The 20,681-nt window shown below is 46.1% G+C and overlaps 3 protein-coding genes and 1 pseudogene across 6 annotated transcripts in view; 1 reads left to right on the top strand and 3 right to left on the bottom strand.

Annotated features, from left to right (window-relative positions):
* The window catches only part of adarb1b (adenosine deaminase RNA specific B1b), a 122,086-nt gene extending 113,162 nt beyond the window's left edge, over positions 1-8,924 (bottom strand). For all 4 annotated transcript variants that reach the window (XM_086219710.1, XM_086219713.1, XM_086219709.1 and 1 more), the window contains exon 1: positions 8,715-8,924. The gene's annotated coding sequence lies outside the window, so the exon portion shown is untranslated. The remainder of the gene's footprint in view (positions 1-8,714) is intronic.
* Positions 8,925-11,705: 2,781 nt separating this feature from the next.
* On the bottom strand, positions 11,706-12,725 carry LOC147251780 (olfactory receptor 11H6-like; annotated as a pseudogene).
* A 2,482-nt stretch (positions 12,726-15,207) lies between these two features.
* On the bottom strand, positions 15,208-17,352 carry LOC147251779 (olfactory receptor 5F1-like). Its single transcript, XM_086221121.1, has 3 exons — positions 17,232-17,352; positions 16,742-17,068; positions 15,208-16,545 (listed from the first exon to the last, which is right to left on the bottom strand). Exon 3 carries the CDS (start codon positions 16,264-16,266, stop codon positions 15,208-15,210), a length of 1,059 nt encoding a protein of 352 aa, XP_086077247.1. The 5' UTR covers positions 16,267-16,545; positions 16,742-17,068; positions 17,232-17,352.
* Positions 17,353-19,145: 1,793 nt separating this feature from the next.
* Positions 19,146-20,681, top strand: part of LOC147251778 (putative methyltransferase DDB_G0268948) — a 4,986-nt gene continuing 3,450 nt past the window's right edge. The window contains exons 1-3 of the mRNA XM_086219707.1: positions 19,146-19,306; positions 19,782-19,942; positions 20,525-20,681. The exon at positions 20,525-20,681 is cut by the window's right edge and continues 63 nt beyond it. Of these exons, the coding sequence (XP_086075833.1) occupies positions 19,196-19,306; positions 19,782-19,942; positions 20,525-20,681 (429 nt within the window). The 5' untranslated portion in view covers positions 19,146-19,195. The remainder of the gene's footprint in view (positions 19,307-19,781; positions 19,943-20,524) is intronic.

Here is a 20,681-nt window from a genome sequence, read left to right as displayed (position 1 = left end):
CAGGGCTGATATCCGGTCCATCTGCATGATTCTGGATCCACAGATACTCCAGGTTTTCTCAGACTGCAGCAGTCGCTGGGATTTTCTTTGCCTTCATTATTGTGCAGACAATTAGGGTGACTGCACTCATCTTGAGGATGTTGTCGCAAAATACAATTTTTAAAAATTGGCCCTTTGATTTGGTGACTCTATAAAACAGTTTATTCTTCAATTTTGGCAAATTTCTACTGTATGAGATTTTGGTCCTTGCGTGACATAAAACGTTGAAATTTGTCTAATCCCTGCGTGGCTGGTGGAGGCTGCTCAGCCATGGGCTACTATCACAGCCAAGGAAGCTGATTTATCTGTTGACCTCTAAAAGCTATTTCTCACACACACACACACACACACACACACACACACACACACAATAGCAGCAAAGCTATCATATACACGCTTGTACCTGAGACCCAGGCCACAGCTAAAAGCTAGGAAGGAGCCTGGGAGCCTCGCTAGCTGAAACCATCATTATATCTGTGCAGTGCAGCATAGATAAACGTATACCCTTGACCTCTCACTTCCCAGTGCTGCTGCACAACACTTCAGGTCTTAATGAAGGCAGCCATAATTGCTTATAACACTATCAGTCATATGAAAATTTAACAAGCGTCTTCGCTACGGCCCGCACACGAGTCTGGACATATATCACGTTGTCGCATAAACGCAGGCACATATTTAGTTTCAGCTTGTACACGCTGCTCCTTTGACACCGAGCGCTGCGCTATAGTTAGCAACAACAGCCTCAGGCAAACGCTGAAATACTCTTTACACTCACAGACTAATTGATTGACCAGCCACTCGCGTAAACTTAAGTCAGAAATCAATTTCTACTCTAATTTGAGCAGGAAGGGAGCTGCACTGTCCTGACCGTCAGACATGAAGGTCACAGCCTGATTATTTTGTTGCAGCTGACACGGATCGAAATGCTGCATTTCAACCACGAAGCTTTACAAAAGGCTCAGGTTCACACAGACACGCGCGCACGCGCACACACACACACTCTGAATTTACATCAAAGATCAAGGAATCAAAGTGTGATCAAAGGGAAATTAGAGGAGGAAAACAAATGATAAATAGTAATTAGTCAAATGTGGCATGTAAGCGTCCAGAAGAACCTGGGAAGAATTTCAAACAGTTCACAAGTAGTTGGAGTTAAAAATATGTGAAATCCCAGCATAGTGGGAATTAATGGGAATTAATGTGGCGTGGAAACTGCCTATATACTCCTGAAATAACACCTAAAACAATGTGCAACAACACCCTAACAGTCCAAACCCTACCAAGGGGACGTCGTTTGAGTTCATGAGTGACTGAAACGGGTGGAGGGGCTGTGTTTTTCTTTTAAAGTATCCTCATCATCATCATCATCACCCATCAGCGCACAAATCCTGAGGTATTGTGGTTCTCTCATCTCCATTATGCAGCGATGGTGCATCCATCAATACTGAAGCGCCGGCGTCCCCGGGGCAGGGAACATATGGATTGATGACAGGAGCTGCTCCGTCCACAAGGGGTTGAGGGAAGGTGACGGCTGCACTTCCTGCTGCCTCCACGCGTGCAGGCAGAGGATTTAAAACGGACTCAAACTAGCAGCCACAGGACCCCAGACTCATACGAAACAAGGGTTTTCTTTTTTGTTGTTGGTATGAGCAGCATTAGCGCCAGTGCACCGTGATCATCCGCTCTGATGTCCCTCCGCCGCGGTGACTGAGTGAACCGCTGCAGTTTCCAGCAGAACTTAAAGCCTGAGCAGAAGGCGAGCGCTAGCCAGGAGCGACTCGGGGGCTTTAGTTACTGACCGACTCCCCACTAAGGAGACCACGAGCAGAAGTAACAGGAGAGTAACGCTGGTGTGCAAAGAACCAGGAGAAAGATCAGGGAAGGCCTCAGCAGTCGAATGGGGCAGAGTAAAAAGAGAAAAATGCCATTTATGTTTTACGATTATCTCTTATACAGAACTTCTCTGGGGGGAAATTGCTCGTCAGCACTAAAAAAAAAAAAAAAAATACACTTGTTATGCTTAGCTTTTATTTCAATACTTTTTTAAATGAATGTATTTATAACAACAACTCTGTCAGCAGAGAACAGAGAAATAATGTTCACATTAAAATACTTTGCGACTGTCAAGTCTTGAGGACCTGTCAAGCTTTACACGCATGCAGCTTGATTGCATGTCTAAATCATGCGGTGGCGCAACCAGCTGAGGCAGAGGTGGCGGCGGCGGCACCGTGACCTGTGGACCAGCGAGTCCAGAGCCCTGAGCTAGCACCCACACACCAGCCCCAGGAGCGCCAGAGCTGCTGCTGCTGCTGCTGCTGCTGCTGCTGCATGGGTCTACTAGCCGGAGGAGCATCACGGCCGCATGCAGCTTGGCTCAGAGGGGAAGTGCAGTGAGGCAGAGTGAACTTTGCTCATGCAGGTACACACATGCACTTGCACATGGACGCTTTGGTCTGGTCTCAGCAGTTTTTCCTCCTCTGTAAATTCAGCATGCGGAGCAAAACTGCTGCAGCTTTGTGAAATATTCAGTGAGGCCCATTAGACCGACCCTTCAGCTGGACGGTCAACGGTTATAAGCAAAGATTGCAGCACATTTTTGACTAATTTAAAGCTTCCTCCGATTTTACCATGGTTAACAGCACTTATAATATAAAAGATAATAATAAAGTCTCTTGGCACTATGGTGCTCGTGCGCTGTTAGAATAACTCTCCACGCGGCAAAGTGGAGGGAACACAACAAATAGCAAATTCAGATTCTCGTTTGTAAAAAAGTCAGCCAACCTGAGAGGTCATTAATGAAGATAACGAACAGATTCCTCAAAATAACTTCTCAAGCATTACACATATATTTGTTGTTTCTCCCCCGAAAATACACCACCACAAGATGTTCTTGTGAGTAACTGGATTACTTTTTAATTATTTCACAGCACTGAACACATTATTGCATTCATAAACATCCACCGACTGCTGTGGGTGTTGTTTTAGCAAACCACCAGCAAGCCCTCACTCCTCGGCACCACTGCTCATTACAGGAGGATGTGATGATGTCGTAGTTGTTCAGGGAGATGCTTCTCCTGCAGTGCTGCGTTGTAAAAAAGGGAAATACGAGGTTTTATTACTTATTCCAGCCAAAATCTCACCACCCAGGAGTGACTTATAGGTGGGGATCCCTTTGGGAACGGAGGACCTTTGGATGGGAACCACCACTCAGCTCAGAAACAGCCGTTGATATCGCCACCCCACGGGGGGGGTCATTTCTCACTCATTCACAAATCCATGTATTCACTCATTCATAGTTTCAAAGGAAGGAAGTGACACCTCACTGATGTAACTGAGTCCAGCAGAGCGATATTTCTCTCCTCCTCCTGAGAAATGACAGACTACAAACACGCTAATGAGACAAAATAGATCCAACTCGGTCAGATGTGCCAACACGAGGATTTTTCCTGCAAGTTTCTTCAATTCGGCTCTGCGACGAGCTGCAAACTTCAGTATTGACCAGAAACCGCAACCCCAGCACAACATCCTGTCCTCAAATAAACAGGCTTCATTACTTGTCAGACTGAGACGAAATTCTGCTTTGACGAAAGACTTCTGTCTTTTTTTTTTTCCTTCTTCTTCTGAGGCAGAGGTCATCTGCGGTCTATCGCCCTCTTTTACAAATCTCAGCGCGGGGAAGGCAGTAGGCGACCCCTGGTCTGCTTAGTGAGTCACCACGCAGCCTGCAGCCAGCTCATCTCTGCTGTCACTCACTGTCAAGTCACTTTCTGTTTGTTGTTTGCACTTTACACTGTTCTCACATTCCTTCACTTGGATTAGTTTTTGTCTTCACTCTTTGAGGATACATTTTGTCCCAACTGGAAAAAAAAAAACTAAAAAAAACTAACTCAGCAAACACACTCCTGCTCCGAAACCCTCACACAAAACTCCAACCAGCTGAGGCAGGTTGCGCCGCTCCAGACAAACACCACGGTCAGAAACTAGCATCACACGAGCGGCAGCGAGAACCGACTCCTCGCACACATGCGCAGTTGCCAGGTAACACAGTCGGCTCAGCCAATGGCGGATGAGTCTGCGGCCCCCAGCAGCCGAGGCCGGGCTTCATGGGGTGAGAGGATTCATTCGTGCAGGGCTGCGGGGCTGACGGAGCGTCACCGTGAGGTCACGTTTATGACATCACCTTCACCGCTGAACACCACTTCAACCGTATTGTAGTCCAGGGGTGTCCAAACTGGTCCAGTAAGGGCCAGCAACACCTGATTCTACTTAAATCAACTACGCTGCGTCCACACAGCTCATTTGTTGGATCAGGTGTTGCTTTTGCTTGGTTGGAATGAAAACCTGCAGCCACACCGGCCCTGACTGGACCAGTTTGGACACCCCTGTTGTAGTCTAACTGCAGCCGTTCCAAGTACAGAGCTAGCGTTGGGCTAAGAGGCTCAGCTAGCGTTGTGTATCGTCTGTTTGAGGTGTGCTGATGTTTTATGTTCCTGACAACATCTGGACTCTTGTTTAGCTTCTGCAAACTGTTAGCGAGAAAAACCTTCAAATTCTTGGGTGTTGAATTTACTGAGCGCCGCCGAGCCAAAATATAAACATCTTCAGCGAACCCTTCGCTCCTGCACCCCACCACGTCCTCGCCCGGCCTCACAAGTCCAGCACAGGAGAAGTTCAAACACATGATAAGACGCTCTCAACCAAACATCCTCCCACTCCTGCTTTCAGGGGTCTGGCTCCGACACTCCAGACTGAACTCAAATGAAGCCACCGACGTGACATTCCATCTACATTAATAACCCGAAGGTTTCATCAGGAGTGACTCGGTAACTTCAGATCACAAACCTGCAAAACAGAAGCCAATCTCCACGCTGGCCTGATATCAAGCCACTGACAGAATCCCTGGTAACTAGCAGCAGCTGGTGGCTTTAAGCTTCCAGAGGCCAGCTTGTGATGGGGGGGGGGGGGGGGGCACAGCCAGGTGGGCAGAGCGCTCCTCTCTCACCACCTCCACTTAGGTGCCCTTGAGCAAGGCTCGTAACCCGCGCCGCAGCAGATCAGACGCAGCAGCTTCCACGTGTGAAAGTATTCAACAGAGGGAGCGTAATCAGGGCGTTGCCGTGAGACCTCCTGGAAAACCTGGCGGCGGCGGCGACAACGGGACGCTGCTACCTGAAGCCTCGGCTCACTGCTGTTTGCTAACAACACGGAGGCAGGACGTGTTTCTAATCACTGATTTTGTCAGTGTTTTAATCACAAAACTTGTACTTCACTCACATGACTTGGTTGGAGCCGTGTCTCTGCTGCGCTCAGGTGGTGCGTGGCTTTTTCAAAGTTTGAAGGGATTTAAAAATAGATCTAGATTTATGAATATACAGTGCTTACAACACTGAGAAAAGTTGAGTGCAAAGAAAAAAAATATATCTATAAAGTTTCCAATAAAAAGGAACCGTTCCTTGACCTTTGACCAGCAAAATCTTGTCAGTTCATCCTTGAGTCCCAGTGGACGCTCGCAGCAAATCTGGAGAAGGTGTTTCCTTCTGGCTGCTGCTTGATCATTTTGTTGAAATGTATTTTCAAAATGAAGAAAATGAAAATCAATCAGTCCAAAGAAGCAAATCCTGATTCATAAATAACAGAAGGGAACAAATCCTTGTCTTTAAGTCTGGAATCAGCATATATTTGAACTCTGTGCTTGCAAAAAAAAACATTTATCAGTTATCGAGCTGGTTATCAATGAATCAAGGGGCTGTACGTGACTTTTCTGAGTCAACTCAGATTTGACTCTTGAACACAAGTCAACTTTTCTGCTTCCTGTTTTAAAAAGGAGCAAAATATTCTGAAACCAACCCACAAGGCAGGAGACGCTCTCAGGCCCTCCACAGGCTCCACCTGAAGAATCTCACACCAATCCAGCAGCAGCCTGGGGTTCAGGGAGGAAGTGCTGCTGCTGACGTGACTGGCAGTGTTCAATAAAACGATCTTGATCAGTTTCAAATCCACTAACTGGCCCCGCCCCCACACTCTGACACCGGATCAGGACATTCCTGATTGTTATTTCTCTCCAGCGGCAATTTAAACAATTCCCGCAGCTTTACTCAGCATTAACTACTGAGGAGGAGAAGGAGGAACGCCACCACGACACGTAAACACAGCGTGTCCCCTTCCTCCAGACCACATCAGGACCGCCGGGGGCTCCGTCTGCACCGGAGCTCCACCTGCCTCCTCGCTGAGCACCACTCTGAGGATAAACACCTCCATGAAGGATCCGTGAGGGAGAGATGCATCGACTGGGGTCATCTTCGCCACACGGAGGCGAGCCAGAGCGTTCACATGTGCTGGCGGGCAAGCGTCGCTGTCTGGAGTTCATTATTTGGGGAAAAATATGCAAAATAGCAGTAACAGTTTCCCTTTAAGTAAAGCGGCGGTGGCGGCTAAGAGTCGTCATTGGCTCCTTCAAGGGAACGTCTGTAAATTAAACAGATGCTGCCCTAATTTAATTGCTTACGGGCGTCGAGGTACAATCACATGGATGTTCTGCAACAAGCGGATGTTTGTTTCCAGATGTGTGCGCGCAACGTGCTGCGGCGTGAGCGAGACATCAAGGTAGCAGCTTTTAATTCAAACCTGCAGCGGAGGAATGTACAAGCAGAATCAGCCACAGATGTTTGGGCCCGGAGCAGCCCAGGGAGTTACGCTCATCACACGGCTGCATCTGCCCACGGCCGCAGAGGACCACCTCCCGCACCTCCCGCACCTCCCGCACCTCCTCCCCGGCTGCCCCAAATCAAACAAGTGGACAGCCTGGAACGTCACCTGAGTGAGTGGAGCGACCCGACAGCCTTTGGTCCATATGGACGCTGAGCGAGTCCAGGTTCAACCCCCAGCTGGCCCCCATCCTTTGCTGCATACATTTAAATTCACGTTGTTTTTATTTTTAATTTGGTTAAAATGATTCCCTTTTTTTGGAGGGGTCTAGTATTTCATCTAGTTGCAGAGGCCCAGATGGCACAAAATACAGAAAAAAAAGAAGGATCAACCCCCAGGAAAAGTCCTGTTTCATTTTTTAGGAGCTGTGACAACCTTGGGGGGTGGGGGGGAGTGGGGGGGGGTCTAATATTGGACCTCAGCTGAGGAGGTGCAGCCACTCACTTCTGCTCAGGAAAGATCTACTTCTTAAAGCATCAGTGACGTTTGGGACAATGAGGCAGAGCTCAACTCCACTCGGAAACCCAGCCGATTCAAACGCCGAGCGCAAACCCAGGACGTGGACGGAACTTCACCTCAGCCTTGTTTTTGATCTGTTTACTGCGATTAAATCACACGAGTGGAGCCGGGCTGCTGCAGGGCCGGCGGCTCTCCCGGATCAGCGGGAGGAAACTCGGCCGCAGATGCTGGGGAAAGTTTGTGACAGGCCCGCCGGGGCTGCGCTCAGGCCAGTCCTGATAAACAAAACAAACATCTGGCCGATAAACGAGACAAATATTTCTTTGAATTCTGTTTTATTGCCTCTTTTGTTTCAACAAAATAAATCTTCTTAAATAATAAACAACTGAAGTGTTGTGAAGTCATCAGTTGCTTTACGACACTCAGAATAACCACAAATCAGACGACCCACGAGGGACGAGGAAGCCAACTGGCGTCTTACTGACCGACACACCTATCAATCGCGTCCATATCAGCTGATACAGATGACCCGTCCTCCATTACAACCTCTGCCGGCGTCCGGTTGATGACATCAGCAACTTTACTTCTCATTTGTCTTCCATCAATTCCACTTTTCAGGCTGTACAACAAAACCAGTTGGATCTACTGATCCGGTGACGGGAACTAATTCCGTCACCAGGTTTCTCAGGGCGGACTGCGCTGATAAAGTCGACCTCGCCGAGAACGTTTCTGCGTGATCTGCGACTTCATGGCTGGATTCACAAATTCCCACGTGAACCAGAGAAAATGCAAAGCAAAATAAATAAAAAGATCATGAAAATAAAAAAAAAAGATCCCCTAAGGGTTTAAGGTGGGTTTTTCTTTCTCCCTGGTGAGCTCCGGGCTGGACTGATGCTCCTGGAACAGGGCTGACTAGCACAGTAGAACCCAACGCTCAGGGGCCCAATATTTTGTGTTTTCATGGGACCCCGAAATCTCTAGCCGCACCCCTGCATGGATGCTCTGGGCTTTTTCAAAGCGTGTGTGTGTGTGTGTGTGTGTGTGTGTGTGTGTGTGTGTGTGTGTGTGTGTGTGTGTGTGTGTGTAAAGACATCAGCAAACCGGGGCACTGCAGCGAACACCTGCATCTAACACTCGGATGTGTCGCGGCGGCCCCCCCGGTGCTGCGTTCACTGGGGGGGGGGGGGGGGGGCGGCACACCGTCACCTCCGCGGATGCTTCTCCCCTGACAGACCCTCGCAGACCCCGCACTGTCAGGGTAGAACCGAGGTAACATGACAGCCATAAAAATCCCCCAGCAAACACGCAGGTTCATTCCGCAGCCCTCCACACAGCTAACGGCTAATATTTACGTCAGGGAAACGATAAACGCCGAGTCCCCGCGTTCGGCTGCTTGAGATGATTAGAAGCCAAATATTACATAAACACAGCCGGAGCCCGAATCATATATGAGCAGCCCCGTTTGTTTCATCCTCTGCAGCCCAAAAATAACACGGAACCAGCCTACTCACGGGTCGTGCCGTAACAGAGACTCCGGGTTCCCGGACGGGTAGAAATCTTCACGGTCACTCCACTCGGGCTCCCGGACGTCTGTTTCCCTCCGTGTCGTCGCGGTTGTTGAACGGAAAAGGAGACGGGCTGATAGCAGCACTTGTACGGTCGCATGTACTGCAGTCTCCACACTGCTGTCGGCCCTCTTCTTCTCGGTGTAAACGGCCGGGGGTCGGTGGACGCGACGCGGCGCGCTATCGCCACCCAGTGGTGCGGAGCAGAGCTCGGCTAGGACGAGCGGCGACGCGGCGCAACGGATGTTGTCAAGTTGACGTCATTAAAAAGATTTTCAAAATAAATAAAAAAACAAGACGAATGCTCATGCTAAGGTAAAGGTAATATAATTAAAAATAAAAATGTATGTTTAGTGGCAAAACTAAGATAGTGTTCAGGTGAAAGCACAAATGTACAAGCTGTGAAATGTAGTCATCCTAATATAATATAATATAATATAATGTAATGTAATTAGGGCTGTTTTAGCTCATTTATTAAATGTCCTATAAATACATTATAAATATAAATTTTGGCCACAATTTTTGGGGGGAAATATTCCAAATAGTGTTTGTTAAAAATGCAAATAAACGAAAAGAAAAGCCACTGATGAAGAAGAGGGGGGGAAACTAAATGATATATAAATAAATGGATGGAAAGGGTAATGGTTGATTAGTGCAGGAGAGAATGTCAATAAATAGGAATACAGTGCAACATTAATACATGTGAAAACAAATGAAAGAATACGTAAATCATGTGGCCACTGGGACAAAAATTAAAAAATACATTCTATTGAATTGTTTGTTTTTTTTCATATGCATGTTAATTTGGTTTCAAAGTAACCTGAATTTTTATTCCGCCATTCATTTTTTTTCTATTTCACATTTTTTTTACTTACTTAGTCATTTATTCATTCAAGTGTCATCACCGCAGTTCTGTGAGGTCAATAACTGAGTCGAACTGGTGTGACTGCACCGTAACACCGATCTTCAAAGATTCATTTTAGACTGAAAACTGAGATCATTACACAGCTGTGACTTCCTTCTGGATTGTTTTGTCCCTTTCAGTCACTTTACATGTTGCTGCCCTCTAAAAATAATTTATTCATCTCTCCATCAATTTCTTCCTCTTATGTTCCTTCAGGTGAAAGGCAGGGTTCATCCTGGCCAGGTCACCAGTCCATGGCAGGGCCAACACATAGAGACAGACAACCATTGGCTCTCCCAGCCACGCCTATGGTCAATTTAGAGTCTGGATTAACCTGGTCCCTCTTGATGTCTTTGGACTGTGGAGGAAGCTGGAGTACCAGAGAGAACCCAGCAGGAACAGGGAGAACATGGAGACTCACCCAGAAAGACCCCGCGCTGCAGCTGGGGCTCCACCCACAACCTTCTTGCTGGGGGGCCACAGTGAGGACCACTGCTCCACCGGGTCGCCCTTACAATAATCATCTAAGCCTTTTTTTCTTTTCTTTTTTTTTAGAAAAAACAAAACAAAAATGGAGACAAAACTTCAGAAGGCGTTGTTTTAGGCTGTTCAAAAAAATGATGTAGGCAATTATTTTAAGACGGTGGCGGTGTGACGTTTGTCAGGTCCACATTGGTTCTTTATCCTCTGAGCATTGCTGTCTTTTTCGAACATAAAGTTTCAACAATGACAAAGACGACACTGAAAGAATCCTCAGAGCAAAGCTTCAGATCCGAGAACAGGAAACTCTCCAAAATTCGTGTTGTGCAGTAACATCAGTTAATAAAACACATTTGGTATCACCATCATCCCGGATGAGCTCACAAAAACCTAAGAGGGACCAACCGTCACCCTGACGATCAGTCCAATCCAGATGATGTAAACTTACAAGAGAACAAATATAACAAATTATCAGGATAAAGGATACAATTTACCGTAAAGGAAAAGATAACAAACTATGTTAATCAAAAATTAGTCAAATTCATTTAATGTTGATCAAACTCAGAATTCTGTTCCGAATTTAGGTCAGCATGAAACCATGAAACAGCTCCACAAACATTCAGGGGACGAACCAGGAGAGACAGACGGAGGTTGGGAACGGCACACCGCGTGTCTGTGTTTGAAGCTGACCACCTCTGTGATTCAGTTCCATCCCTCAGTGTGAGAAGGTTTGAGCGCCCTGGCGCAGAGTAACAGAGGGTGACCAGCAGAGGGCGCTCAAAGCACAGAGAACTGCAGCATGGGAGCTTTCACCCCAGAAGTAGAGCCTACATTTGGATTGGAGTCTATAATGAGGAATCAACACAAAATAGAAAGAAAACTGATTTATTTCTGTGTTTTTTTTTTACAGACAATTATTATAAACAAAAAGCCCCATTTTAGTTTTCCAGGTTTCATTTTACTGTAGGAAATAACGCTTATCTGTTAAGGGTGGCGGGGGCTGGAGCCTATCCCAGCTGACACTGGGCGAGAGGCGGGGTTCACCCTGGTCAGGTTGCCAGTCCGTCGCAGGGCCATCAGGAGCAATTAGGGGCTCAGTTTCTTGCTCTTTTTTTTTTTTAATTAAAATACTGTTGTTGTTTATAATTGTGGCGGTTTCAGTCCTCCACAGTGAGTGAGAAAGGTCTCCTTTAACTTCCTTCTCACGGTGTTTGGTTCTTGTAGACACACGCGTCGTCGTTGGTTGGGTTCTTATTGATTTCCTCTGTCTAAGGAGCAGGGACCGGCTCGACCATGACAAATACACCACAGACCAGAATGATTTAAAAAGACAGAATGTGGAGCTTCCATCATCTCGCAATAAAAAAAAAATCCTCTCAAAAATGTTAAAACTCTACAACCGAGCACGCCGTCGGTTAGCGTCTGACCATGAAAGCATGCAAACATGACGCATCATGCAAGAGTATCCCAAAAAAATGAAGCATTTAGAGAAGCGCTTTAATCCCAATAAACACATAGAACCACTGTACACCACAGAAACCAGAAACGGCTCATTTTAGATCTGTTTCCTGTCAGACTTGCGTGGGGAACGAGTACTGTGCAACAGACACTTTCATATTATCACAGGGCATTTACAGGGAAAAAGACGTCATTTCGAATGAATCAAACTCAGAATTCTGTTCCGGATTTTGGTCAGTTTGAAACCGTAAATGAGAGGATTCATGATGGGGGGAATAAGGAGAAACTCTATGGAAACAAAGTTCCGAAGGGACTGCGGTAAATTTCCTGCATCGAAGCGCATGTTCATCACATCGAAGAGTATCGTCACCAGGAACGTCAGCAAGGAGATCAAATGAGGAACGCAGGTTTGCATGAACTTGGCTCTGTTCTCCAGAGAATTCACGCACGTCTTAATGAGATACATGTAGGACCAAATGATGAAAAGACCATGAGAGGTAAATATGACCATTGTAATGTAAGCAACAATGCCATTAATTATTGTTTCTGACGGGAAACAAGCAAGTTTGACAATAATCCAGTTGACACAGTACATCCTGGCAATGAACGGGCTGCACAGCTTCACTCTAGACGTGAGGCATACGTTGATGCCCATGACACAGAAAGGAGTCAAGCAGGAGTAGCAGACTAAGCTGAAGATTCTTTGCTTTGACATGATGGAGTGATATTCCAGCGGCCGACATATAGCCAGATATCTGTCGTACGCCATGACTGCAAGAATGGTCAAATCACAGCAAGCGAAGGAGTACATGACCTGAGCCTGAATGAGACATCCAGAGTAGGATATAACATGAGCAGGGGCCAGCAGGTCCCACAGGAAGTTGGGGTAGAAACCTGTTGTTCCATAAAGGCCATTCAAGCAAAAAGTGCACGGCAGAATATACATGGGTTCATGTATGTATTTATCCAGTATTATCACTGCGATGACAGAAACGTTCACCAGCAAAATCACACAGTAAGACAGCAAAGTCAGACAGAAGAGAAACCATCTGTAGTTCATCGTTTCGTTCAAAGCCTGAGAGGAAGAACATGGGAGTAGAGAAATTATCCCTCATGGTTGCAGGAAAAAAAATGTTGCTCTCTGGTTGTACTCTTATTAATATCTTGTCTGAGAAGCAGAGCACGAGCGCAGGGAGTTACAATCAGTGAGTTGGCTCTGATGCAAATTAACAGCACACACCATCAACCACACACGCCTGGAGTTTCTCATCTTTTGTTTTTGGAAAACAGGAGTTTCACTGGCCCGGGATGTTCCTGTCTACCCAGGAAATACGGCAGAGAATGAAGTAGTCCTCATCCCCAGCCAGCCGCCCCCGTCCTCGAAGAGAAGCAGGACAGCAACATCTGCACCTGTTCACATCACACACATGAACGATGATGTCACCTGTTGTGTAACAATGTCACCCAGGTTAAACAGACTGTGAAGAAAAATGTCCTGCCGGTGGGCGACCTCTGACACCTCCAACAGTAGCCTTCGTACTCACAATGATTATTAGTCAGATTGGCTCTGGGATGACATTGTGTGTGTGTGTGTGTGTGTGTGTGTGTGTGTGTGTGTGTGTGTGTGTGTGTGTGTGTGTGTGTGTGAGTGAGTGAAAGGAGGTTAAAACACCCATGTATATTCTGCTGTGCACTTTTCAAGGTCAAAGGTGAAAAATTCAGCCTTCAGAGGGACTACATCAGTGGGAAAAACACACAAAAAAAACATGGCCTCTCCTGTTGCCACCAGGTGGCACGATTACTGATTACCCACCGAATGTAATGGGTTCTAAGGTGGCCCGGTGGAGCAGTGGTCAGGACCGTCGCCTCACAGCAAGAAGGTTGTGGGTGGAGCCCCGGCTGCAGCACGGGGTCTTTCTGTGTGGAATCTGCATGTTCTCCCTGTTCCTGCTGGGTTCTCTCTGGTACTCCAGCTTCCTCCACAGTCCAAAGACATCAAGAGGGGACCAGATTAATCCAGACTCTAAATTGACCGTAGGTGTGGCTGGGAGAGCCAATGGTTGTCTGTCTCTATGTGTTGGTCCTGCCATGGACTGGTGACCTGTCCAGGGTGAACCCCGCCTCTCACCTGAAGGCTGCTGGGATAGGCTCCACCCACACCACCCTTAACAGGACAAGAGGTAGAAAATGGATGGATGGTAATGGGTTCTCCCTTGGCCCGTTCTGCAAATGTTCCACTGTGTTTGGTGGAAGACGCCTGAAATCCTGCTGACAGACACACAGATGTCATGACAACATGGCGTCTTTAGCAGAGGCAATAAACAGTTAGACAGGGTGAGTCTGCTTTTAGAACTGGTCATGTTATGACATCATTTATTGTAAAATATCTGAAAAATGCACCCTGGCTTTATTTACAATTTTAGAGACTTTGTTGCAAAAAAATTACCCTAAAACTTCTTCAGTGACTTTTCTTGATTCACAGACGAGGTAAGTTTAAAGGTGCGCGACTCGGCCTTTGATGTTCAAACACATTTATGTCGAGATGATACAACAAAAAAGACGTTTAACCTGAGAAACACACGAAGTAACCCGGTGTTGGACATGCGACCGCGTGCCTGTGACTGCATTTTATTGCAACAACGGTCAAATATCTGCAACTGTGCTCCACAGACCTTGTCAGCGTTCTAGAAAGTGCATTCATGCCCGAAGCGAACGGCAGAATTCAATGAGTTCGCTCTGGTTTCTGTTCCTGGTGTCTGCCAGGAGAACGAGGAGCGATCACAGTCATGGATGCAAGCTGGAAATGTGAGACTGCTCGGAACGTGATACGACAGAAAGCAGTTCTTGATCGTCACAGCTGATGGTTCAGCAGATATAACAATGGGGGAGATAAAATATTTTCAAACTCATCAGTGTTTTCTATCTCCATGTGACCTCAGTGCAGCACAGCAGATACGGGGCCCAAAATTACCACAAGTGATTTACAGCAGAACGGTAGCTCACGTTGTATGTTGGAGAGAGATTGTGGTTCTTTCCTCTCTCTGAGCTGGATTCTAGAAATGAATGTTGCTGTTCACAGCTGTTGGAACGATGAAAAGGCAGCACTTCAATGTGACACTCGTGGTTTCTTTGCTCTGCGTTTGACTCCTTTTCAAAAAACAAAAAGTAACCCATCATGTTTGATCGTATATTTAATTTCCCAAAACAAACTTAAAGGCAAATGAGCTGCATCACGGAGGTAACAGCATTTGCTAATGTTGCTTCCCGTCCTCTTCAGCAGTGACACTCAAGCCCAACAGAGGAAAATTAATGTTTCTTGCTTTACGTGTTGTTGTTGTTGTTGTGAGGTTGAACGGGTCGTCAACTTCCACTTATCACGTAGGATTGGGACTCCTGAGTGAGGTGTTTTATTAAAGATGTCACAAGTGAACACTGAGGATAAAATCCATCCTGGGGAAGAAAATATTTCATGTGAGATTTTTGATTGTACGACAAGTGTCAGGTGCACTGATGTTATAAAGCTATTTGAATAATCTCATTTCTATCACAATCACTTTATTAATTTAAAAAAAAACCCATCTCAGATACAGAGTTTTCTCATGGGGAGCCACAGGCTGATGCTTTGCCTCTCTCTCCAACAAGCACAAAATTCAACACTCGTTTGCGTATTTTGGTCAGTTTTAACCCATAAATGACCGGATTCAGGAGTGGAGGAATAAGCAGAAATTCTATCGCCATGAAATTACTGAGGTCTTGTGATAAATCCACGGAGCCAAATCTCATGTACAATAAATCCAAAAGCACACTTTCTACAAATATGATGAGGGAGACTAAATGTGGCAAACAGGTCTGCATAAACTTCCCCCAGTTCTCTTTGGATGACATGCATGTTTTTATCAAATACATGTAGGACCATAAAATGAAGACAAAATGCCCAAAATAAAAGAACATGTTGAAGTACGCGACGGCTGTGTTGGCTACGGTCGGAGAGCAAGCGAGCTCAGCCACCAGCCGGTTGACACAGTAGAGCCTGTTGATGTGGGAGCCACACAACCTGGCGCCCAGCAGCGTGGCCGTGTTCATGAACATGCAGTACAGAGGCAAGAGCCAGGAGAGGAACACCATCAGGGAGATTCTCTGTTTGGTCATCACGGAGTGGTAGACCAGAGGTTTACATATGGCCACGTATCGGTCATACGCCATCAGAGCTAAGATGGAAAAATCACCACAAGTAGATGAGTGTATTACAAAACCCTGCAGCATGCATCCGGCGTAGGAAATAACATGAGGGGAGAAAAGATCCAGCAGGAATTTGGGGTAGAAACCAACGGTTCCGTACAGAGAATTGATGCACAAATTACACAAGAAGATATACATTGGCTTATGGAGGTTTTTATCCATAATAATCGATAAAATAAGAGTAGTATTCCCCAACAGAATCATGAAGTACCACAGTAAAGTAAGTAAAAAGAGGGTAATCCTTTGTCCCAGGGAGAACTTTAAACCTGTGAGCGTGAACATTGTTACAACTGAAACATTTTCCATCGTCCAGCATGAATGTGTGACAACTTCCCGTGTGTAAATGTTCAACATGTAAAAAGACACTTGACTTTTTCTCTGTGTGATCATAAATAAAAAGGCAGAATTTCTTTTCATCCACTCCTCCCTCACAGAAGAAGCCTATGAATGTCTAGTCCATATACATCGTACATAGGAATCAGGCGTCAGTGGCTCCGTCAGAACCAGGAGCTCAGGAGCAGGAGTCCGCTGGACCGATCAGGTAGCAAAGGCACTGGGATCAGGTCGGACTGCAGGGGCATCGAGGGGAACAAATATAAGTACACCCAGGTTGATGAGGAGCAAGCGGCTGGGCGAGACGCCATTGGGTAACAGCTGGCAGGTGGGAGGGGCTTCATGTGGAATGCTAAAACAATTCTTGCATGGCGGCAGAGGCAAGTAGAGAATAGAGAAAGAAAAACACTATTGTTCACCACAGCAGAACTTCAGGCCACCAAATATAAATAACAATTCCAGCTGGCATGAAAACAGCTTTGCCTCTTCAGGTCATCTGTCACCTGCTGGTGTTAAATCGACATTTCACTCAAGTGAATTTTGCCTTTCAATTACTTACAAATAGGTGTCTTGAGCTCACGTGGATGTTTTCTCCCATCCTGCATGACTAATTTATGACATCAGGATGCAGAGAGACCCAGTCATGTATATTTAGCTTGAAGCTGATGGCTAAGTTGCCAGCGAGACTCTATAGCACGTCCTGGAACTCAAGGACTCGGGAGAAGCTTCTGGATGAGGCGTCCAAGTCAGAAGAACCCACCCAGACATGTGAAGAACACGCAGACATGGAGAGAACACGCACGTTGGGACACGGATCCAGGACCTTCTCGCTGTGAGGCATCAGTGCGATCCACTGAGCCGCTGTGCCCCCCAAGTTGACAAAATCCTGAGGTGAAAAGAAGGCCACCTCTGAATTACATGTCAAAAATGTCTTTATCGCATATAAATGAGTACAAAAGATGTTTAAAATGAACTCTTTTTTTTTTCCAGCTTCCAGCAGAAGCCTAACTAGTGACCTATGTTCATGGGGGGACTAGAGCGGGACTGACCTACACACACACATGGACAGCAGCCTCCTGCTTGATCGGAACGCTAGTCGAGGACATGGTGGTGATCGTGTGCAGGACTATGATGACGTCCACAGTTCAGACTGTGCAGCTCAGAGGGATCAGGAGAAAAGACAGAGGACACAATTATGGAACACGCAGTGTCGTATTGTGCTCATCACTGGCTGATGTAAGGATACTGCAATGACGGTCATTCGGCCCTCGTTCCTCATCAAAGCCGACCTCCGCCATGATGTCCCCCCGTGTATCGCCATCAGGTGTTGAGACGCTACGCTTGGGGGAGAGGGCCTGTGCGGAGGTTGATAGTTTACTTTCGTAAACATCCTCATTTAAATGCATGCGCCGATGCAGTGATGGATGTTGTCTAATGAGAACTCAAGGGTGAGCTGATGAATTCAACGCTGGAAATGGTCAACAGGTCATTAACTCCATTTTCCCTGGAGAGCCATTACTTTGCTCTCCCGGGGGGAGCGTCCTGGGCAACTGAGCCAAACAAACATGTTTTTGACTCCAGCAAGTGGTCAAAGACAACGGAGAGCAAACTCTGACAAATGTGATACACAATACATTTAGATTTGGAAAAACTGACACCTCACAAGAACGTTTCACTTGGAGTGATGCAGCGAGATTAATGACAGAGCTGGCATATTTGGTTTGAAGTGAGAGGTCCGTTCTCTTCTTCTGGCTTCGATGGATCCATCAGCTGCTCTTCTGCCTGAGAGGAGAACACCCTTAACAGGGCTTCTCCTCCCCAGGTGAATACTCAAAGCCTGACCATACATCTGAAAAGTCTGTCCTGTTCCTAATCACACTTCCTTGACCCTGACTGAAAACAGCATGGAGACCAGCAAAAGCCAAATGTTCTGTGGTTGAATTAGTAACTAGGAAAGCAATGTAAAAGCTGTGAGTCTCAAAGAGGAGGGGTTTGTCTCACTAAGAATATTTGCTCATGGTCATGTTCCCATTAATCATGTTTGTCACACTAATGACTGAAAGGTATTTTAAACTACAAATGTACTATAACATCTTTTTTTTTTCCCCAGTTATGTAATCAGGTGGTAGTTGGGGGAAAACCTCTGAGCGCTTAAAGCAACAGAGTAACATTCACAGTTCACCCTGAGAGTTCAAAACTTGCATGTTCTGACTGAGAAGCAGTTTTAGCAGGTTATTGCAGATGAATATGCGATTGATTTATGAACCTGCAGGGATCCCCCACAGCAGAAACAATATGAGAGTCTCCAGTCACCATCATTTATCTGATCGTGTCATCTAAAGAGCAGACAGGATGCTAAAGCACATACAAATGTGTCCATGCGTGCAGAAACAGGCCTGCAGTAAAGACTGACATAGATAGCGGAGCTGTCAAACTACATTTCCAAACTAGCAGGAAGGAAGTGTGTTCAACTCCATGGCACATTGTGGAAGGAAAAGTGAAAGACAATCACTAATGAAGAGAACGTGGATTTACGTTCCTCCTTTCACGAGAGAAAATACGTGTGATGATCTGCTCTCCTCATTTGTTCATCATTTGCTGAAAAGCTGTCAACAGTCATATGACACTGTCAAAGCTGCTGCTGCCGCCAGGAATTCTGGGGTGCTTTTTTTCCCCTCTTGTCCTTTCAGAGAGGATGGACTGTTCCATCCTACACTAAAGGAAGGACTGGATCTCCTTTCCCTTGAGTTTTCAAGTTTCCTTCAGTGCATGTCACACAGGAACATGCGTGATTTGGGGATGAATTTCCTTTGATTGTGACTTACTGCATTTCATTTTTGCTCCGTTACAGAGGTAAAATAAAGGATGCATTTTTGAAATTGTAATGGTTCCTTTAATGTTTGCGCCAGAGGAATTGAGGGAAACCCGACCAACAGGCCATTCTGGTTCCTTCAGCTCTTAACTTCTCAGTACTTGAAACGTGACAAAGTAGCAGCAAGAAATATCTCCCGCTATGGCTTACAGCATGTATGCAGGAAAGGAGCACGCTGCTACCTACTGGAAGTACCGAATTTCCCCACCAGACCAATTTGTACAAAAGATATTGGACATGCTGGAAAAACAGGTAAATATTTGGTGGGGGGGGGGGCATATTTTTCAAAAGATAAAAGATACCGGGCAGGCTACTGCACCATCGAGGATTAGGGTGACAGAAATGAAGGTAAAGCACAGTTTACATAGTGAATCGCGACGAGGTGAAACAGTCACAGGTGTAGTTTGGGGTAAACTGGCACTTTCGTCCAGTTGCAGTGGTGCAAACTGGCAGGTTTCAGATCGGCAACATTTTATTGTAAGGGAGCAATAACAACAGTATGGCCTTAAATGAAGGAAAGAAGCATAGCCATTATCACATCAAATGATACAACAGCCATCGAGGTCTTGGAAAAAAACAGGAGATATTAATGAGAGTCCTCAACTCTTTGAGGTTTGCGGTTGGATATTTGGAATATTCAATGTGGTTCGGCATCTTCTTTGTTAATGAATGAGGCTGAAAGCTTATTAATAGTAAATACCAAATAACGTTCTATATGTCCGGGCAGAAAGATGGAACCTTCCAGCTCGCGGTGGATGTGGGGTGTGGCTCAGGACAGGGAACTGTGCTGCTGGCCAAACACTTCACCTCTGTGGTGGGGACGGACGGGAGCGCCGCCCAGCTGGAGCTGGCCTTGAAGCATAACAAAGAGGGCAACATCACGTACAGGTGAAATCGCACCACGAGAGACACAAGATATTTGTTTTGTTTTGTTTGTTTTTTTAAAAACTGTGTGTGAAGAACATGTTTCAGTTTGTCAACCTAATAAAAACAAGAAATCTCTATTCATGGATGGATTTCTTTAGCTTTCTCTCAATGGGATTTTATCCAATTGACATCCAACATGCATGTTGCTGGTGCCCCCTAGGAGGTGTCACGCTAATTCTCAGTTCTGGGGTCTCATTGTCACACAACTAGAAGTTCACTTATTCATATCAGAAACGTCATGATCTCTAAAACTCAATAAATGTGTTGGATTTGTTGAGAAAATTGTATCTTTTGCATTGGACTTTTCGGAAAGACCATGTGAGCAACCTGTTAGCCTGTTAGCTCGCAGGTGGCACTTCCACCCATTCATGAAGAAAAAGCAGTTCCTTTAGTAAAACAGCAGCAGGTCGTGTTCCATACAATTTGGTGAACATGAGCCAAAACTTTGACACCACATCAGTCCCAATGACCAGTGTGTCGTTAGTAATGAATGAATGGGAACATCAACATCAATGCTATCATCTTGTGTCATTCCCTCTACAGACAGAGCATTGCTGAGGAGCTGCCGTTTGCCGACAGCTCAGCGGACCTGGTGACCGCCATGTCTGCCTTCCAGTTATTTGACCGGCCACGCTTTCTCCAGGAGGCCCACAGAGTCCTGAAGCCGGGAGGCTGCTTGGCTCTGCTCTGCTTCTCCGTC

The sequence above is a fragment of the Aulostomus chinensis genome, chromosome 12 (genome assembly GCF_037954235.1).
Source record: "Aulostomus chinensis isolate RoL2024-O1b breed Wild chromosome 12, RoL_Achi_v1.0, whole genome shotgun sequence".
Lineage (NCBI taxonomy): Eukaryota > Metazoa > Chordata > Actinopteri > Syngnathiformes > Aulostomidae > Aulostomus > Aulostomus chinensis.
This window is presented reverse-complemented; position numbering and strand designations above follow the sequence as displayed.